The sequence below is a fragment of the Netta rufina genome (genome assembly GCF_964035555.1).
Source record: "Netta rufina genome assembly, chromosome: 1".
Lineage (NCBI taxonomy): Eukaryota > Metazoa > Chordata > Aves > Anseriformes > Anatidae > Netta > Netta rufina.
In genome coordinates, this window is record NC_140123.1 from 123,110,098 (window position 1) to 123,131,593 (window position 21,496).

General features: G+C 39.1%; 1 protein-coding gene across 1 annotated transcript in view; it reads right to left on the bottom strand.

Moving 5' to 3' along the window:
• POLQ (DNA polymerase theta) overlaps positions 1 to 21,496 on the bottom strand; it is a gene marked incomplete at both ends in the record, with an annotated part of 52,512 nt that overhangs the window by 21,671 nt on the left and 9,345 nt on the right. Inside the window, 12 exons of the mRNA XM_084304193.1 lie at positions 211 to 3,374; positions 4,168 to 4,411; positions 5,911 to 6,035; positions 6,370 to 6,563; positions 8,815 to 8,957; positions 9,847 to 10,051; positions 11,472 to 11,614; positions 14,832 to 15,044; positions 16,124 to 16,270; positions 16,368 to 16,512; positions 18,281 to 18,500; positions 20,712 to 20,820. Coding sequence (XP_084160319.1) covers positions 211 to 3,374; positions 4,168 to 4,411; positions 5,911 to 6,035; positions 6,370 to 6,563; positions 8,815 to 8,957; positions 9,847 to 10,051; positions 11,472 to 11,614; positions 14,832 to 15,044; positions 16,124 to 16,270; positions 16,368 to 16,512; positions 18,281 to 18,500; positions 20,712 to 20,820 — 5,052 coding nt within the window. The remainder of the gene's footprint in view (positions 1 to 210; positions 3,375 to 4,167; positions 4,412 to 5,910; positions 6,036 to 6,369; positions 6,564 to 8,814; positions 8,958 to 9,846; positions 10,052 to 11,471; positions 11,615 to 14,831; positions 15,045 to 16,123; positions 16,271 to 16,367; positions 16,513 to 18,280; positions 18,501 to 20,711; positions 20,821 to 21,496) is intronic.

Genomic DNA, 21,496 nt, shown 5'->3' on the forward strand with positions numbered 1-21,496 from the left:
CCAAAGACCTACCAGTGCAATGCTTGACACCAGCTCTCCATCCCCTACTAAAACTCATCTCCTTTGCTTTACTGAGACTGACGATATTTAGTTAATGTCAGTAATTTTCCTCCTTTTTTTTTTTGTAAATTCTTTCCTTCTTCATCTCTGCTTTCAGCAGAAGATGCTACCCTGTTGTTCACAAATAACATGCTAGAACACGGAACCAACCTTGTTTGAATCTGCCACCAATCATTGATTTGGGCGACACCAGACGTTCTGTCCTTTCACATGCCACTGAGATGGAGAATCTGCTTTTCTCCTTCCACTCTGCAAGAAAAGTCTGGAAAAGTACTTTGTCACTCGCTACGTCAATGATAGTGAAACTTTCAGCACTTAAGGGAATGAGTGGAAAAGCATCCTGAGACAGCTGCAGCGAAAAGCCTTGGTCTATAGTGGAATCGTCTCTTATCTCATCAGTCTCAATTGGGTCTACGCTCTCCAAATTGAACTGGAGTTTTTTTACCTGCTGCTCTGCATCACTTTTGCTATTCTGCCGTGGCTCAATCAGTTGCCCTTCCTTCACGCAGGCAACTTGTCTCTTCCTTGTAGATTTCACAGATAGAGATCCAGAACTTTGGGGAAAATGTTCTTTGGGGGGTGTTGGAGGAATAAACCCATTACAGTTATCTGGTGGAGGACAGGATGTTCTGTTGCTTCCCTTGAGCTTAAGTGTTACACAGTCTGATTTCTGAACACCCAAGTCTTCTGGTTTGTTTTCTTTAATTCTGTAATGGTCTTTTAAATCCTGGCAATTGGGCAAAGGCTCTGCCTGACGATGATCAAATTCAAACACTGCATCTGGCTCTTGCTTAGCAATAGAAGCAGCCAACTTCCCTTTCAAACAGGAGCTTTGCAGATTTACTGAAACTGGTTCCATGCCTGAAGGGCTAGGCCATTTGTCTAATACATCCTGCAGTCCTGGGCTCAGTTCAAACGAGTGGTCAGTACGTGCCACTGGATGGGTTTTCTCTTCCAAAGTTTGCTGGCTGCTCTGGAGCTTTTCACCTTGATCCACTACTAAAACCTTTGGATTGGGGTCATTGTTACAAATCACTGGGTTTCTTAATCGGGACTGACCGTGAAATGGAGAAGTAGGATCTCCCAGAAAAGATGGGGAGTTCTCATGATCCAGCACTTCAGCAATGAGATCAGAGAAGGCTAGAGAGGCATCATTACACTGTGCTGGATCCTCATGCTCTTTCTGATTGTTACTGACATCAGATTTATTCTGAGCAGGCCTTACGTTCTGCAAGAGACCATCTGCAGGAAGCAAAGCCCCCTGCCTTCCCGCAGGTTCCTTTCTGTCAGCTTCCACGGCTTGCATAGCTGAAAGATCACTGACATTACTGAAGCTATCATCAAACAGCAAGCTGTCACTCATATTCAGGCTCGTTTCAGTGACAGGATGGCATTTGACTTGTTCTTGCTCCCTACCAAGAGGGGAGGTTGCTTTATTAGGACCCTTAGAAGCACTCTCCTCTTTCACTGAATTTTGGGTCTGGTAATCTTGTAGGAAACTGTGCAGCTGGGAGTCAGTCACCGAGAAATCACTTTCTTTAAGGAAAGGTGCAGGTTCTGTTTCTTTTGCTATGGGCTGTACATTTGAGTCTCCAGACTCCAAAACTTTGTTACTGCAGTGCTGATCTGTGCTTTTTATAATATTACTCGTTGTGATAAGACTTGATAAGCCCAGTTTCCTTACTGTTGCAGCTAGCCTTCCACCAGCATCATTTTCAGTCTGCAAAGTCCTTAGTTTCCTGGAGGTTTCCTGCTGTGGTACTGCTGCCAGCTCTGAACCCTCTGTTCCCTGCTGTCCTGTGATTCCAGCTGCTGCCTGTTTTATTATGCTCTCAGTCTGAGTATCCAACTGTAAGCTGTCTTCAAAGTCTCTACAGTCACAAAAAGGAGCAGAGGACGAACCATTTTGAACACCATCTGCATCACAAACAGCTCTGGAATTTACTAAAAAGTCTTTCAGAAAATCCTTAGGATGACTGTTGCCTTTCTGTAGTACTCCAGCTTGTAACAATATTCCATTGGGTTTTTCACTCCCATTTTTGGCACCACTCTGGATCTGAACGTGGCAGGATTTATCACCACCAGGACAAAAATGTGCAGGCTTCTGTTTCCTGCTGCCGTTATGGACACATTCATTTCCAGAGCAGCTAGCACACACATTACAGTGATCTGTGCCTAAAGCAGAGTGCTGCTTAGCAGTTGTTGCCTCAGCACAGCTCACATCTTTTTGCATTTTATTGACTTTATTCTGCCTATCATCAATATATTTGTTTCTCTGCATTCTAGCAGTAGCAGGTACTACTGGATTTTCTACAGCATCGTGCATCTCCGTGTTGACACGTGGAGTACCCTGTAATATAACAGTTGCCTGAAAACATCCTCTTCCCTTAGGCACACCTTCATTAGAGGTGGAAGGCTCTGTAAACAGCTCCTCCATTTTATCTTTCCTCCCACCATTAATCTGTACAGAATTTGAGACTTTGTGAGCTACGGACCTTTTTTCTAAAAATTCCTTATTATTTTGGTCTGAAAAAAAATTATCTTTAGAAATGCTGGGGTGGAAGGTAGAAGGCTTTTCTTTATTTATGTTAAGCATACTTGAATCTTCAAGTAGTGAGCTCTGCAGTTTTGAAACAGTATTTTTGTTCTTAGTCCGGTTTAAATGTGCGTCCATACTTCTTATCAGTCTAGAAGCTGAAGACATTTTTCTCAGTGTTGGTGTCTTTCCTTGCTCAGTAGGGAGTTCTGGAATTGCTCTCCTGGAACCTACCTCATTTTTGACCTGAGAAATTCCTTCCCCATTTTCAATACCTTTGCTCATATTGAGACGTTTTCTAGCACTGTGCACAGTGTCATCATTTCTTTCCTCTGCTGGAGCTTGTTTCTTACATGGGACTTGGCTCTCAAATCTGGAGTTTGCTGTACTACCGCTTAGTCGCCTTTTGCACCCCTTTTTAATATTTGATACATTTCCAACCTGAGAACCAAGGCTATTATGATGCTGATCTCTGCACACTTTTTTGTTTAACACCCTAGAAGACTCAGAAGACTGCTCTCCATTTGATCTACACGGTCTGCCTTCCAGCTCTGACGCACTGCTGATCATAGAGGATGAATCAGACTCAAGAAAAGACTCTGGGTTCCACTGCACTCCCATCAGTGCCAAATCCTGCTGGAGAAGTCCTCTGGCTTCTTCCACAATGAGGAAAGCTGCTTCACTTTCAGTTAAACCCTTCATTCCAGCCATCCAGATGCTGCGCACAGTCCGACGCTCCTCTGCTGATTCTTCATCTTCATCCACAGCCTTACGACCACTGCAGGAGAGGTAACAGACAGATGTGAAAATTAATGCAGAGAACAGCAAACAACACAAGGAATTGGCCTTATTCTGCTCTGCTCCTATTTCAGATAGCATCACAGCTTCAGAGAAGCACTCTGTCCAAAATGTACCATGCTTAATAGGAAAGAACAGTTTCAGTTTTCCACATTCAGATTGATATCAGTGAAAGAAAGATATTACTGGCTTCGTCTACGCTGCATTCCTCAGAAGCATTCCAAGTTTCTGTAACCAAATACGTGGCCCAGATAAGTCCCAAATCCCTACTAAGACAAGATTCAAGACTGAATCAATCCCCTTCTACACACTTCCATGCAAAGAAAGGTAACCTCAGGAGCACGAACCAGACAGGTACCATGACACAGTCCAACAGGTATATGATAGAGAAAGTTTGTCATTGCACTAACATGAAAATTGCAAGAGAATCTGAAATGATATACAGTAATAAACCATGAACTCATTTGTTCATATGGTGGAGCACGAAAGCGTTAACCTTTTAGAGGCAGAAAAAATCTCCAAAAAGCATTAACAATTCAGGAACAAGAGGAAAATTTAGGTCTCACAAAGTCATGCTGCAAATACAACATGCTTCTATTAATTTCAAAGTAATCATGTAATTACTGTGATCAGTCACAGAGACCTGCAAGTTATTTTTAAGTAACATTTGGCAACAAGTCCCAAAAGGTTGCCATATTTAATTACAGGTTTCATCCTGAAATTCTTCACCTTATAAACAAACGTCTTGATTTCTGGACTTTCTCATTACTCACCTTTTGAATGGTACCGAATTCTTCAGAGCAGTTGCCACATCACCAGGACTGGCTTTAGCAAGATCAGCCACTGTGACAAAGCCAGCATTGTACAGCATCCTGGCACGCTGGGCATTCAGCAGAGAGACTCGTACCAGGTCACAAAGCTCCCTTTGAACCCCAAAAGTGAGGCGGCTCTGGAACTGAGAGAGCAGCAGCTCCATGTTGTGCCAGCCCAGTCGATTACAGAAAACTGTTACCATTCCTGAAACACAGAAGTTACAGAAATCTTAACTCTACCTCCAGTCCTACTAAGCTGGATCCACTCCCATCTCTGTCCCAGCTGAACAGACTCTTCCTTCCCATTTCTCACCCTCCCAGTACTCACAGTAAAGGCCACCATTTCCTAACTCATGTTTATTACAATCCTGACTAGGAGCTCCTCTTGCAGAAGTCAACGTAATCTAGAATTAAATAGTTTATAAGTGAGGTAGAAACTCTGAACAACACTGCTTTTCCAAAGACTCTAACCTTGCAAAAGTGAAGCATGTGCATATCCTCTAGCAGAATTCCTGTGAACCAAACACAATGAATACAAGATAGCAAAAGCAATGGTAAGAGGGACTCAGAGAGGCCACTCTGCACTGACGTCCCTAAGAGCAGAACTTGGCCAGCAGAACTTCAGTTACTGAGAGTACCACAGGAGATAGCAAAGCCTATGGAGAAGATTACAACTGCAGTCCCCAAAACATGGGAGGGGAAAAGAGCAGGGAAAAGACCATTTCTTACTCATATATTGCATCTATAAGAGTATGAAAATAACTGAGAGACACAGCATCCCTCACTGCCATATTTTTATTGTGATTATAGAATACGGTTTTTATCATATCTCTTATCTATATGTCATGTCAACAGTTAATTTCACTTTTCAAATTACTTTTGTTCCTGCACTTATCTACCTGATTGCTGAAAATGATTAACACTGGGAATAGAGAATTGTGAAACTGCTCTAACACGAAGTTATTTATACTACCAGAATTAATTTAAACTACTCCGCATCAGTTGGCGTGACCTTTTCATTCTGGGGCTTTGACTCATGCTGCAACCCACACATATGGTTTCGCAAGTTGAGCTAAAACTGTCTTAAAAATTGAAGATCCATTTACGGAGTAATGCAAGACTTGACTTAGGCAACAGAAAAAAAAAAAGTATCTCGATCACACAGTGGGCTGCTACCTATACTCCTACACAGCCCTTATAAGGAAGCTATGATAAAGGTGACAGCTCTCTGACCTCTCATTATCTGGTGATAAACGACCTGGAAATGATTCACCCTTTTGAAAACTGTAAAATTATACTCTCTGACCAATTACTTTGCAAGCAGGAAAAAGGCACGCTGTCTAGGAGACCCTGGACTTTACCCATATTGAAAGATACTCTTTCCTAACACGGCAAAGATTCAGAACGGACTTGTACTTAATTTCTGGACTTAATACTGAACAAACTACATTGCTGCACAGTACGCAGATGGTTTCCACAGACATCAGCATGCTACAGCACTGCTTGATTCCACCCAGCTGGCCCCATTCCCGCAGCATGCTCTGTGGTTCCATCTCAAAGCAGGGGCAACCACAGATTAAGCCATGAAGTGGTTTTACAAGACCGATTGTTGTTACACACTGTGGCTATCTTATCCCCTTGTCTGGAAGGAAAGAAAACAGACTAACCTAAGACTCTTGTGGATTTTTTGCCCACATAACTTACCTGCATAGGTGGCAGCAGACTGCTGCAAGGACTGAAGCTGGCCACGGCTGCAACCATATTTGTTGGTCATATCTTTTAAGGGAACCTCACTGATTAAATCCAGAAGGGCAAGACTAGTGAAAAACCTAGAGAAAAAAACAAAAAAAAACAAAAAAAAACACGGAAATATAATCATCATCCAGGGCACATTAGAGTACAGGCAAAATTCTCTGTGATAGCACAGGACAGAATGGTGCTATAGCATAGCACAGAAAAGAAACACAGAAGATGGCTTCCAAATAACATCAGCACAAGCATCTTGTGATAACAGTGCTCTCACTCTGGAGTGGACTGGGCACAGGTTCTCTCTAAGTATATCTATGAGCTCACACATCAAGAAAACCAGTTCCTGAAAAAAGCCTATCCACCCCTTGTGCTAAAGGCTTTGGTCTTTGCTCATTCACGTCCATTTGTGGCTACCTTTTGTGGATTGCCATTTGTCTGTGCTGTTTCTCTGTCTTAGCTATGATTTTGCCTTTTACAGAGCGGGCTAGAAAGCCTTCTTCGATCCCCACCAGCTCAGCCACACGTTTCATTGAGGCAGGCAGCTTCTCCCATAAGCAGAAAAACTGGTACCAATCGATTGTGGTCCACTCCTCATACACCGGGGTAACCTAAAGAAAATAAGATAATGTAAAAAGCTATTTCAAAGAAACAAACAGAGCAGAGCTCTGGCTAAACAAACGCAGTCTAGAGAATGTGGTTAGAGCATCCCACACACAACTCAGAGGCACTGAATCATAACCATGTACCCTGAAGAAAGTAAAAGCTCTTCTAACCCATTTTTTTTTAATATTTGTACTGATGAGATGTGATGTGACTCATAGTGATGAAACAATTCAGAAACCTTGTCAGATTGTTCCCCAAATCCAAGCCCTATAAGATATTTTAGGCTGTATTTTTACCCTCCTTTAACAGAATAAAACTTCATTCTCTTTTTACCAAAATTGACAGATTACCTATCAGCCTCTTAGAGCCACTAGCAAGCACACTAACCACTACCACGACATTTGATAAAGCAAGAGGGGAAATAAGTTTTGCCAGAGCTTATCAAAGTTATAATTTAACTTTTGTACAGTTAAGTCTCAACATTTTTTTTACATTAACAAAAAAGCCATTCAAAGTATTCACACACTTTTAGACAAAAAAACATTTCTGTTGTCATTCAGTCAGCACAGTCAGTTTCAGTATGAGGAGACAAAATGTCTTCATATCTGTATCGACATACTGCAAGATTAATTATTTTGAAATAACTAACAGTTGTTGGGGAGCATTTAATGGAACACAGAATACCAGACACCTACGCAGTTGTAAATTGTCCATTCCTGTTCATCTGCTGAGAAAAACAAGAGTTATTACGATAGGGATTGTGTTTTGCTTGTTGTTGCTTTGGTTTTTTGTTTGTTTGTTTGGTTGGTTGGTTTGGTTTGGTTTTTTTTCTTGAAAGAAAACCCTTTTTCCTAGTCTAAGAAATATTTCTTCCTTTTAATCAACTTTCCTAAAACACAGGGTCTTAGAATTCATATTTGTACAAGTAAAAGTTTCAAGTCTAATAATTATAAAGCATTATAGCAGATAATTCATAAGAAACACACAGAGAACAATTCTTTAAAAAACAAAAACAAACAAACAAAAAACACCTTCTTTGGCCTTAAAAATTAACAGACTTTGCAAGAAAATGTTTAGGCTATGTTAACGGAAGAGAATGTCAAGAACTTGTGTGAATTTGATTTAAAATAACACAAGAGAGTGTTATTTTTCTGTTACTTTTCTGTTTTAGAGACAGAAATGGGAAAAAAACTCACTGGTGCATGACACAAAATAGTCCACTTTGCCTCATAGGAACAGAACAAAATATTATGTGGCCCTCTAGAACACAGATAAAAGTACACATGGAAAACTAGCTGATTCAAAAAAAAAAGTTTCAGTCAATAACTAAGCTAATGAACACAGCAAGCAGAAACAAGCATCCTCGGTCTCCTGCATCTCCCAACAACTTCTGCAATGCCAAGCTTTTTTCTTTTTTTCCACCAGGCAAGATGCTCAAATTTTGCCATTGATTTATCAGCCTGGTTAAGAAAATTTGCTTTATACTTCAGGAGAGTAAAGATAACTGTCAAGTTTGGGATTATGTTTGAATGATAGGCCGTGCAGCTGTAAATCCTTGGATATTCACTGCTACTTCATCTTGTTTCCTCACTAATCTTGACAGATCTGTGGCTCCCTCTCCAGAAGTCTTAAATAGTATTGCTTAGTTTTCAAGTGCATGTACACATTACTCTTAACAAACTTCTGGACGCTTTCCCTTCAAAAGATTGAGCACAATCCTTCCCTTAGCCCTGGCAGGACCACCAGGCAAGTAAACTAAATCAGAGATGAATGAACCCATAAAAGGCCCATCTATAAGAACAACAAAAAAAAAAAAAAGTGTGGTTCTCTCAGGCTTTTTGTAGGCAAAACAGATGCTGAAACAGCAAAAGTTGTTTGAGCCTACAGAGGTAATCTGAGATGCATCCTATTGATTCCAAACACAAATCAAAAGCAATTACTTTAGTGCACTTCAAAAGTCTCAGATAAATTACCGTTATTCTAGAACCATAACTCACAAATTTCTGAAATCTTCTGAAGTGAGGAGTGACAAAAATGGGCTTAGATGAACATGGAGCATCTGCCTACACAATAGACCCTATGGGAACAGATTAGTTTTGAAGAACATTCAATTTCAAAACTTTTCTTCATTTAGGATTACCTACGCAAGCCATGAAAAATTACGTCCATGGAGGTCTCAAGAATCCTGCACTGTATTTTCAATCCTTTATTCATTTTCTGCAGTGCAAGATGTGAAACTCAGAATGAGGAACCTACCAAATAGACAATATGCAGATCGTTCTCCAGAACAAAGCTTTTCATAGCTCGCTGCAGGTCAGCAAAAATTTCCATGGCTTCAGTTGGTGAAAGAGAAGAGGAAAGAGTAGCTGAGCCAAGATGTGTGGGATGATAAACCTTTGCTGTTAAAAAATAAATAAATAAATAAATAAATAACACATACAGAGAAATTTAAGTGCAAGTTTATATCTCACTTTCAGGTTGCAATGCATTTTATAGATTCTACTGACTTTTCCCAACTGCTTTTTCAAAAAGAAATGGAGTATCTCTCCAGTCTGAAGACAGGAAAATGGAAACAATAAAATAAAGATCTTGCATAGAGTCTAAGCTAGCCTTTTTCAGAGGCCAGATCACAAGTCTGGATCCCTCTAACTACTCAGACTAGCACTTACGATAGCTATTTTAACCCCCCAAAAATGGAAACTCATCTACAATCCCACCAAGGAGTTGTTGAACATGCCTTCCTTGAGAGTGTCAAATATATCATTTTCATTAAAAAAGATATACAATGATTCTGTAACAGCAGTTCTTTCTATTACTATAAGAGTTGCATCATTAGTCATCTTAAGAAAATAGCCCAAAAGAGGACAAAGTGCAGCCTAATATAACAAGTTCTAGAAGAGCCTTGTACTCTCTCAGAATGTGCCAGTTCTTCTCCATAAAGACAAAAATTATAGTGTGCATACATCCTGAAGTAAAATTTCACCTTCTTTAAAGATAGCTTGGGAATTTGTAGATAAGGATGCATCAGTCTTAGAGGTGACATGCAGAGGCCTTCCAAGAACACTTGCATACAAAAATGATTAAGAAGGTATAAAGTCGCCCTCTTGAAAGCTATAACTTCCTGACACATGATTTTTAATAAAAGAAATGCACAGAAGTTCTCATTATAAATTTACATTCAATATCTACCCAGCTGCAGAAGATTTACTGATTCAAACTGCTAACTGCAGGCACTGGTAAGAAACAGAACGGGGAACAGCAACATTACCTAGACAATTCTGTGATTACCTTTCTCATCATCGCCAGAGTCCAGAACCTGAATGAATTCGTTCTCCAGCAGCCATGCTACACAAGCCTCAATAGGTCCAGTCTGTGCTTTGTCTTGCTGTTTCTCGTTTCTCCACTTGCTATTGCTCAAGCTGGATGCAAGAAGAGTGCAAGAAGCATAGGTCTGCACATCACTTGGAGTGTTGGCCACTCCTCCCACTATGATCTGTTGAAGAAAGTGACTTGTTCATCTTGCCAGAGAAACAGCAAGATGGAACATCAGATCTGAGAAACAGAGATTGGTGCATTACCTACCCAAGTTTTAAAGAACCAGTGTGAGAGAGGAACATGAGGGAAAACAACTGCCAACCTTTAAGGACTTCCCTTGGCAAAAAGTTAGACACCTTATAAAGAAGTTGAAGGGCTAAGCTATGGTGAAAGATTAAAGCTCTTAAAAACTCAGACTGAGTTTTCAAAAATCCTAGCATTTTGAAAGTGAACATAAACATAGTAGCAATTTAGAACTAAGACTAGATGTAGGCATTCTGCTTAACCAACCCTTCCTTTAAAATTTTAGAACTCAAACTGCAACTTTCTGAAGAAAAAAGGTAACTGAAAATGAGGAGTTCTCCCAAGACCTTTCAGTATAGTGAAGTTGTCTCTTAATAAATCTGAGTGCTACATCCTTTGATTGTTTTCCTGATTTAGAGTGATTTTTCCTTTGGATCTTTTTTTCCACATAATCGCTTTTTCCTTGCGAGTCACTTACGTGTGTGTGTGTCTTCCCTGAGATAGCAAGGTGTTTAACTAGAAGCTCTATTTCATGGTTTCAGTAGATTTATTTCATGTCATAAAGCACCCCCAACCAGAAGAGAAGCCATCTTTAGATAGTTCTTATGTAAAAAAGTGCATTTGGAAATTCCATTGGTCTGGTAAGAATTCTAAACCTATGGAATCACAACCAAGTTCTAAGTACCACAGCAGTTTCACAAAAAAAAAAAAAAAATAGGAATAGAACAGCAAAAAGAACTCTTAAAATGCCTAAGTTCAGCTCAAGCCCAAAAGCAACTTTGGAAAAGGAGATGAGCTCACCTACACGAACCCTTTTGTTCCTTTTTACTTCTGTGCAAGGGTAAAGGGAGCAAATGTAGTACAATGTCTCTTTGTTTAGCAAAAACTTATTTACAAAATTTCAATCAATTTTCTGCAAAAGAGGTAGATAACTTGTGGGGTGAAATAAGGAACTCTTTAAGGTTCTACAAATGTCATTATGGCCTAATTCAGTCTACAAAGCTTCAGGAAACAGTAATGTACAAGCACCTCCCAGTAAAGACTGTCAGATCACGTGTGAAGGTTAAGAATTACACACTTCTGCCTGTGGTTTGAGCATATATAAATGAAAAAGCAAGCCTTAATAACTCATTGGAGTATGTTTATGTCAAAACCTCTCTGGCAAGCAGAGACTGCTGTATGCAAAAAAAAATGCTAATATTGCAGCAAGCTGGCAGACCCAAGTAACTTTTTCTGAAGCTGCTTGCGTTGACAAGAGAGGGGAAAAAAAAGCCACATAAAAGATTTGATGGTGTCACAAAAGAAATCATCCTAACACTGCAAGCACTGTTCTACATCCTCTCCGCGTCCAGTACCTCAAGTATTGCTCGCTTCATGCTTGAAGTAACACCTTCCCCTTCTCTTCTAAGCAAACAACTGCAAACAGGCTTGAGAGATCCCTGAAGTAGAGCAGTTCCTTTTGATCTTTCTGAGGGCTTGCAAACTAAAATGCTCTCACCTATACGGGGAAAAATGAAAGAAAAAAACACATTAATGACCTCCATATCACATCTAAGCACTGTAATAGCTACTTACAGTTCATTGAGGACATATTATTGGAATGGAACACTTAAGTTACTATTGAAAAAGCTGGAAAAAAAAAGATAAAAACTATTGCAATCTTGAACAGAATATAGCCATTGCTATTTAAGGACTCACTGATGCATAATACTTAAGAATTAAAAGCTCAGAGCAGTACAAAGTTACATTTGGCAGGTCAGGGTCTTCCCAAACCAACTTTTGCCATCTCCAGGGATAGGGACTCCATAGATTCTCTAAGCACCTGCTTTGCTGTTGAACCACTCTCACTTCTTGTTCTGGAACTGACTGGAACAATGATGCACAGTGGCATCTATTTTATTTTGCATTATATTATTAAACTGAAAAGATTCTCAAAATTTGGAAGAAAACATAGAAGCTGCACAGCACTTTGGCAGTTTGTGTTAAGACAACCAGCTTCCATTCCCAAAATCAAATAACATAGATACCAAAGTAATTCGAAAATTCATTGAAGTTATTAATCTAAGAAACAACACATTCTTTGAACTTTCATAAATGCATACATGCTTGCATATATATGCATATAGATACATACACATGTGAAATCTTAGGTATCCTGAATGGTTTCCTCTGAAAGTACATCTGAATATACCTTACCTAACAATGTCTAATATAGAATGTTAAAGTTAATCCTGAAATAATGTGGGAGACAAAAAAGGTGGGCTGTGAAACAAAAACAAAAATAAAAATAATGAGTTCATGTATTTATGAGATAATAGTACAAACCACAGGAGGAAAATGCAGTGGTCAAAAAGGAAGTCTTTTTTCAACAAAACTATTAAAGAGAAACTAGGTCCCTGAGAAACATAGCTAGTGAGAAGCTTTGCCAATTGGTATAGAATAAATAAATTTCAGGCAAGATGAGCTTTTCTTTGACTAACAAAGAGAGCATTAGATTTGGATTACCTGGACAGGAAATTTTGGTTTATGACAACTGCTTAAGATTGAAGTGCACGTAGCCTGGACACCAAAGTCATTTTGGCTGTCGTTATCTTAGTAACATCCTAGGAATGTTAAATTAGGATAATACAGTCTCCATCAAACGATGCTCAGAGGATGTCTCTTTGGGATTTGTTTATCCTGCCGTGTAAAACTTTTGACATCTGTTGACCCTGTGCTTTTGCCAGAGTATAGAAGATATAACGAACCACCTATAAGCATTGTTTTGTGAAATGGTGGCAATGATGAACCTTAACTCATTTCTTTCTGATGTGACCTACAGCTCCCTATCACAACTTTGACTCCTCAGCATGATAAACATAAAAGAAGATGGGTGTCCACTCGGCCCTACATTATCTGACAGCCATTTAAGATTTGGGTAGAACCCTTCCCCAAGATGCCACTGAGAACTTAAAGTCAATAACTGCAACTTAGCAAACAGCTGAGAGAGATAGAGAGGACACAATAAAAAGAAACTAAACTGCTCTAATATTCCTTATTGAACACTGCAGATGAGAGGAGAAGTCTAGATTAGGATCAGATTAAACAAACACCAGAAGACTCGGGCTACCTAGACAAAAAACTCCATTAAACCAAAAAGACCCTACTATGTTTTATCTATCTTTACCATCTAATTTTGCATTTCTGTAGCTAACTCATTCGACATACGTATGTATCTCTCTACCTATGAATGGAAAAGAACTGAATCTGTAGCCTAGCTTCTAGCTTTTGTTCACCAATATTGAACAGCTTTACCTGTTTCACCCTGGGAACCGGGTAGTTTTGATGAATGCAAAAAGAATCCAATTTCATTTTCTAAAATAATGTTTTTAAATTACCATCTAATCAGAAAAAAAAAAAATCAAAACCTGAAACAATCCAATACTGCAATGCTTGAATGCTTGGAAAACCAAATCAACCAAAAAAAAAAAAAAAAAAGCTTCAACCCAGCATCAATTAACTTCTGATTAACTTCTGTCTGTCAGCTGAATTTCATATCTACATATGGCATTTTTTCCAGCTGAAGTTGCTGTCCTCCAGCCTCCCTATTCTGTGGAAGAGTAGCAGCTGGTAATGTAGCTTTATGTTCTCATCCAAAACACTACACAGAGTGGGAAAAAATGGTACATTCATGAAGCTCATCAGCATAAAATCAACTGCTTACTGTGCAAAACAGACAGTCACATCAGAACTGTCAAAAAGGGTACTAATTATTGTGACTTGAAGGGGAAAAAAGAAGAAACTTCAAGGAATTATTTTATGCTCAAATGACAAAGTCTGGAAAATTTCGAAGTACAGCATGCAGCTGTCCTTTTCTTTAACGTATGGGGATAGCTCATAGAGATATAGGTCACAAAACGCTGGGTTGCTATGCTACTCCAGCAAAAATAGAAAGTTAAATATAAGAACAGTCTGCTTACATAGGGTTCCAGCAAGCACCAATCAAACCATCAGCAGGACAAATCTCACTTCCTGCATCTACTGAACTTCGTATTCTCCATTGTGTTTACATTTGTAGAACACAATTTTTCCAAATGGCATCGAGAAAGATAAATTTCCATTACAAATTAAAATAACAGGCAGGATCACTCTGTTGAACATCAATTAGTGCCACTGTATGCATGAAGACACCGTGTTATCTATGATCAACTCTCTACATTTCCTTGTCTCTTTGTAGCATTCAAGATCCATAAAAATCACTGTTAAGTTTAGTGGAAGTTTAATAAACCGAAATTAGAACTTCAGACAACAAAAGGAATTTGTCAAATTATGGTTGTAGACTTTCAATGCATTTCTTAAATTTTAGGCCTGTCCATTGGGAGTTTAACTGTAAATTTTCTCACTGAAATTGTAAATGCTTTCGTGAACTGACCATGTATCACAGAATTAAGTCAACTCAACAGAGCCTTAGAAGATAACAAGAATTCAAAAAAGAAAATAACCCATTCCTGAAGTAACTGACATGCAAATACCAAAGTCAGTCTCATACAGTGAAAAGAATCCTCTGGGAATTGCAATTTTTACTCCATTAATACCAAACAAATTCATCTTGATTAACTTAATCATACTGAATACCAAAGGAATTCATCATGATTAGTCACTAATTGCAAAGCATTGCCCTGGATTTAATCAGGTTAACACTGTTCTTAGGGAATGTTAATAAAGCCTCTGCTTACCCTCTGTGTCTACTCCTTTCCTGCCAGCCCTGCCAGCCATCTGCTTGTAAGTGAGGATGTCCAGCAGTTTGCCACCAAACATGGGAGTTCGTATAATTACTCGGCGTGCAGGCAAATTCACTCCAGAAGAGAGAGTGGATGTTGCTGCTAGAACTCTAATCAAGCCCTGGCGAAAGGCTCCTTCAATTATGTCCCGTTCATCAAAAGTAAGACCTGAAGAAAGATAACTTTTAGCAAACCCAGTAATAGTGAAATTGCATTTAAGAGCTAATAATATTACTGTCAGGCAAGAAGAAGAACAAACAAATTCAATGAACATTTACCATTCCGAGTTAGGAACTAGACTTGCAACACTACCTCAGTTAACTTCTTTCAATGCATAATTGAATCAAAATTTCTATGAAGTTTTCATGATTTAATTGATAGTAATGGATATAAATTAGGTTTTCTAAGGTATTTGTACACATTGGAGCAAGATGAACTACCTACTACATATTTACATGCACTGCAAGTAAATAAATAAGTACAATGAAAAGAAGAAAGCTTGATGTAACACACAGTAAGGAACTGGGATTTAGTCATTCGCTGTCCTGACCCTGGAATCCTTCATCATTATCTCCATTCTGTGTTACAGGACTAATATGCATCTTTCTACACTCCTTGGGGACTGCAGTCCAAGTCTACTCTTGAGAGGAAAAAAAAATACACACACTCTGTAAGCATCTGGAGTTATGCCCCCTACATATTCAATGCCGTAGATACTGTTGTATCTTCCACAGTTGGTCCTTTCTCTCAGTGAATCAACAGGTTACGTGCACAATTAACTACCTAAATAAAAAAAAAATCTAGCCAGAAGCACTAGCAGTGCATTCTCCTTTTATTTTCATTTTCATTGTTAGATTTCTTCTATTTACTCATCTGTTTCAGCATTAAGTTCAAGAAAATTTTTCTGAAATACCATAGCAGACTTAGGGAGGACTTTAAAATGCCTGAGCAGCAAATCAGTTAATTTTTCAGGTATTCCAGATAAATTTTTAAGTTGTATCTAAAAAGTCGTTGTTATCTAACACAACAGAGAGACGATTCATCATAACAATTAGTGAATTAAATCTTTGTCCACAGTAAAAGAATTTCAAGTTTACCTCTAACTGAGAAATAATTGAAGTATCTTATTTAGGTAATAAGCTACGTAATGCTTCAAAAAGAAACTGGTAAATTGCTGATAACTACAGCACCAAGAACCCAAATGACTTGACAATTACGGAATTCAAGACCAAGATATTGAGGAATACCTGCATGATGAAATGCCACTCCCCATGGCAAAGTACGTTGGAGCACAGAATCCAGACCTGATAGAGAGCGCTTTAGCTGATCCAGGACCTCATCTATTCCTTCTCTGTCCACAACAACTGGGGAAAGGGATGAGTTTCTTGCACAACCTTGAGAGAGAAAATATCTTTATAGTTTCTACTAAAATTAATTTGCATTAAAGGCACTGCACGTACCACAATCTTCTATTAACTACTTTTCTCTTACTCTCAGCTTGTTGCAAACTGTAGAATTCCCTGGCAATGATGTCTGCCAGCTTCTCACACCAATTCTTGGATGGACAGAAGAGCAAAACTGAATGGCCATCACAAACAGTCTCATAACACAGGCTCACAATATGGTCTTCATCTCCCTAAAGTGAGACAAAATATTTTCAGTGCAATCTCACACTGCACAGGGTCCATAAATGCTGCCACTGTTCAGTGTCAGAGTAGGAATTTTCTGTTCAAAATTGGAGAGAGGAACAAGTAAAGAAGATGGCGCACTGTCATCTTGGTTTCTGTCTTGCTTTCGGAAGTCTAGGCGCTAGTACAACCTATAGTTGGGGACCACCTTAGACCTAACCACAAATAAATCTAAGGTTTTATGTCTTGCTTTTTTAATCTGTTTCTGATTGAAGGCTACACAGTGCACAGAAATCCACACTGCAACTACCATGTCGTGGCTAATAGCAGTGAGAAAGAACAAGGTGCACATTACAGAGGGATGCACTGTATGCTGTCATCAGTGAGGAAACTGGTTTTCATACCACACAATGTAAAGGCACCTTGCTTTCTCCCCTGAGGACTCCTACAGACAATGGAAAGAAACAAGCTCCTGCAGACAAGACCAAAAACCATTGCTTTAAACTTCAGAAGAGCTCTGAAGTAAAACATTCCTCTACACTAACTAAGAAGGAAGACTTAACTTGGCTGGCTAAACTAAAAGCATGAGGTGCAGTAGTCTGAGCATCCCCAGTAAGAGGCACCCAGAAAGCACTGCTGACTAAAGATTGAAGGTAAATATATGGACGTGCATGCAAAGCCCTACCATTTACAGCCTGTCTTTTTGGTTACAAGACCCTAAGAGAGTTCCTGCAACAATCTTGCTTGGCTAAACCAGCCAGATTCTCTTCCAGCAAGGCCAAAGGAAGGAAGAGAAAAAAGGTAAGAGTAAGGTAAGTAATAAAAAGCAGTGAAATACAAATGAAAACAGGAGACCAAAGGCAAGAACTGTACATATGTATTTAAGGATATGAAAGTTGCATAAGGATTCATCCAAATTCAGCAGAAGTGGTGAGCTCATCAAGTTCTGTTCTGTGCCCCAAAGTGGGCCAAGAAAGAGCAGTGTGAAGGTGCAGTGATAGATTTCAAGCTCAAGAGGATTGCCTGGTCTTATAAAAGAAGTTAAATCCCTTAAAGTGTTGAGTCATAAGCCTAGTTTAGTTCTTTCTCTCAATTTAGTACCTCGAGCAACTACCTCAAAACATATCTGGAGAAGGAAATACAACATCACCTTATCAATATGGCTACATAGAATCATAGAATCATAGAATATCCTGAGTTGGAAGGGACCCTTAAGGATCATCAAGTCCAACTCTTGACACCGTACAGGTCTACCCAAAAGTTCAGACCATGTGACTAAGTGCACAGTCCAATCTCTTCTTAAATTCAGACAGGCTCGCATAAATGTAAGCTTCTAGATATTCTTGTCACAAACATTTCTTTCTTTTTTTTTTTTTTTTCCAGGATCCTTTTTCTTTGCTGTGACATCATGCTACTGATGTTTGTGCACATGAGGGCTGGGTACTTTCAAAATATTGCTGCCATTTAGCACATATTGTCCAACTATTAGACTAGTTTATCTAGACACAGAGCAACTAGTTTATTAGACACAGAGCAGTTTGGAGGACTGGGAAGAAAATTCACACCTCAGAGACTCCACAGAAGAGGAATTTACAAGCAGGAAATGCACATTTTTTCATTTCTATCCATTTGGTTCTTCAAGTCAGATTCAAGAAACCTAAAGGACTTCATGACTGTGTTTGCTCAAAAAAAATTAAAAACATACTAGAAGCTGTCTTATTAACTTTAGCTGTAGAAAAGGTCTTATCCCAAAGTCACTGCTCAGAGTGTTGTTACCTTCAGTTGAAGTTTGGGCTGGAATTCTCGCACCAGGTTCATGGAAGAGTCATAAATGTTGTTGCCAATTTTCACCCACTCCATGAGGGGCACAGGACGAAAATCCGTACAGTACAACTCTGCATCTAACCACGAGGCTAGCACTCCCAAGTTAGGGAGGGTAGCACTCATGCCTACTATCTGTACCCCTCCAAAACCATGGCCGGTTGTCTTTGTCCGTCTGGAAGTGGTTAAAAGAAAATTAAAGTTAGTAACAAGTCAAGCTACTCTTCTGCAAAACAGCATTCGGAGAAAATGAACCCAATCTATTTCCTTCATGAGTCTAAAGTCCAAAGCTTTGTTTTTAAGCTTTATGAAAAAGAAACAAGTCATACTCTACTCTTAGCAAACACAATGAAAAGCTATGTGTTCATTACAAGATAATTCAAATTTTTGTCATTTTGAACCTAAATCTTAAGCTTCTTTAAGCAACAACAGCTAGAAACTGACTGCATATTTGGAGAAACTGAAAACAAACAAATTAACTATTTCTTTGCCATTAATAAGAGCATGCAAATAAAAGCATGGCTCAGTCTCTGCTGAAGTCTGTCTACACTAAATGCCTTAATTAAGATACCCATTTGTCTCAATTGTAGGATAAATAATAACAAATTAAGGTCTTCCTAGAGTTGGGAAACAAAGTTCAGTAAAGAAGAAAGCAGCTTCAGTTCTCAAAGTGCTGAACTACTGCTTCCATTCAAGTCAGTGGGAAATAATCGACTCTTAACAGACCTGAAAACACAAAGCATTAACTTAGACACCCAAATGTATACTTTAATTCAGGCTTTTAAATTCACACGACAGGCGTGTTTTGTTTTGTTTTCTTTTTCTGCTTCTAAGCCAACATTTTACATCTACTAACTTGCATTGTTCATCCATGCCCTTAGCCACAAATTGAGACTTTAAAAAATAAAAAGGTCAGAAAAATTAATGTGAGCTTACAGATGGCCTGAACCTTCTTAGAAGATCCTGGTAATCCTGGAAAAGGCAAGACAGGGGAAACAAGACTACCCCAAAGCTAGGATAAAAAACCCTGGTCGCTTATAAGACAGAAATAAGGAAGATATGGAGAAGCAGAACCTCTTTCCCAAGCTCTTCAAGCATTTGCTAGCATAGCAATCCCCCATCAGGGATTAAAAAAATCCAGTTCCACGACATTCTTTCGGACTGGAGGCGTGAAAAATCTTCTCCAGAATTTATCTTAGTCTGTGAAAGCCTTGCTGAGAAGCAATGGCACTCATGCTGGCCATGACCATCAGATAATATTTTCTGGTCCAACGACACAGCACCATACTTCAGCAGGATGTCCAGTTAACCACTTTAAAAGCTTTTAAAAGCACTCGACATTCTGCTAACTGGTCAGGCTGGACAGCATATAAAGAATTTGGATAAAGGGGCTCCTGTTAAAAAATAAAAGCATCAAAGAAAAACAACATCAAAAAGGTCACTTCCTTCCTGTCAGCAAGTGGTACGACAATTTGACCTTGACAGAGAGATAAAAGATCTGGGCCCTAGTGCCTATATGGTGAAGGCTGAATTATTTCATCTTCCTTCAAACATTCCTTGATGTACCTGGTCTTCCCTGACATGTTTTTTCCTTCTTGGTTCTTCAGAGGAATGGAGAAAATCTGAGAACTGTCCTGTATTTGTCCTGCAGGTGCATGATAAGCCAAGGGAAAAACAGTGGCAAAGCAACTCATGATGCTCTTAAGTATACTTAAGTATACCAGCTTTCAAACCAAGAAAATACTCAGAGGTGATTCAACCCTGAGCACTGCTGGATCCTGGAAATCAGGGTGGGAAATGCTGGTTAAAAGATCCAGCAAAGAGACTAGTGTCAAAAAGACAGTTCCCCTACAACTGAAGAGGCAGTCTGGGCTAAGCATAACTCACAAGACAGGAAGCAGCAGCGAAAAGCTGGCAAAATCTGAGTTTTGGTGCATAGTAACAGATTATTTTGACCCTTCTGTCAGCTTAACTGGTAAAAATTAAGATGACTGATATACCATTTCCTCCTTTTGCCTTTGTCTAGGAAAAATATTAAAAGAAGTCTGAAGTTTTGTGGTGGCTTTTTGTTTGTTTGTTTCTTTCTTTGGATTTGTTTTTAATAAATAGGCTAAAAAAATACAGGAAAACTTCACCTTCTTTCTTTTTTCGAGAGAATGAATCCCATGATAGCATTCAAATTAAAAACCATGAGGAAAAGAGGTTTTGACTACAACAGCAGGCCCCTGGAGGGGTGATATGATGAGACCTTAATAACCAAAATAGTCTAGGTCATCACTCACATAAAAACCCTGGAGCTAACCCAAATTCCCAATTATCTGGAGAACAAAATATTTAAGCCATCCATAATTTAGTGTTATAAGATAAAATATCCTGGTCCCCCCACCGTTTTGCAGCCTTCTCTGTCACGTATCGAACTTTGGTCAGAAGGAGCTCCAACAGATAGCCTCGATGAGAGTCTCCCAGCATATGCAACTCATCCACAACCACAACTCCTATAAAGAGAAGCGCTCAGGTTAGAACTGATAAACCTCCAAACTAAGAACAGATAGCCTCAGATTTCCTTTAATATTCCACATGATTAAGGGAAATTTAAATTCACAAACCCAGCTGTGCTTACCAACACAGTTATGACTTTTAAGATTCTTTTAAGAGATACATATAGTGACCAATGACATGACATTTCACTTCCCACAACCTACCATACAAAATACCCAGCTTCTGAAAAAAAAAAATAGGTTGAGTTGCTACAATCTGGTCACCATGCAAAACAGTAGTTTAGCATCTGTACCATTTGCAAGTAAAAGTCCCCAAGGCCTCAGAGTATCTGGAAGGAAATACTCCAATGCCCTTAATAAGCTAGTCAAAAGCTTTGTTGACATCACGATCTCACATTAAAAACATCACTCCTTCACCATACAGTGATGTCAGTAAAAAAAGGCAAAGAAACCTAGAGCAGGTGACCTGGCAGAGACAGCTTCCTATTATATCTTTTCTCACCCACCAAACCAGAATGAGCTCTGCTATTTAATTCTGGCTTTCTAGTGAAAAAAAAAATCCCTATGTGACTGTTATATCTGTTGTCCTCCTACCTCCTGCAAATACCTTTTTAATCTATCAGCCGCTTCCATAAAATGTGAAAGATGGGTAGAAATACTGAAAAGAATACTG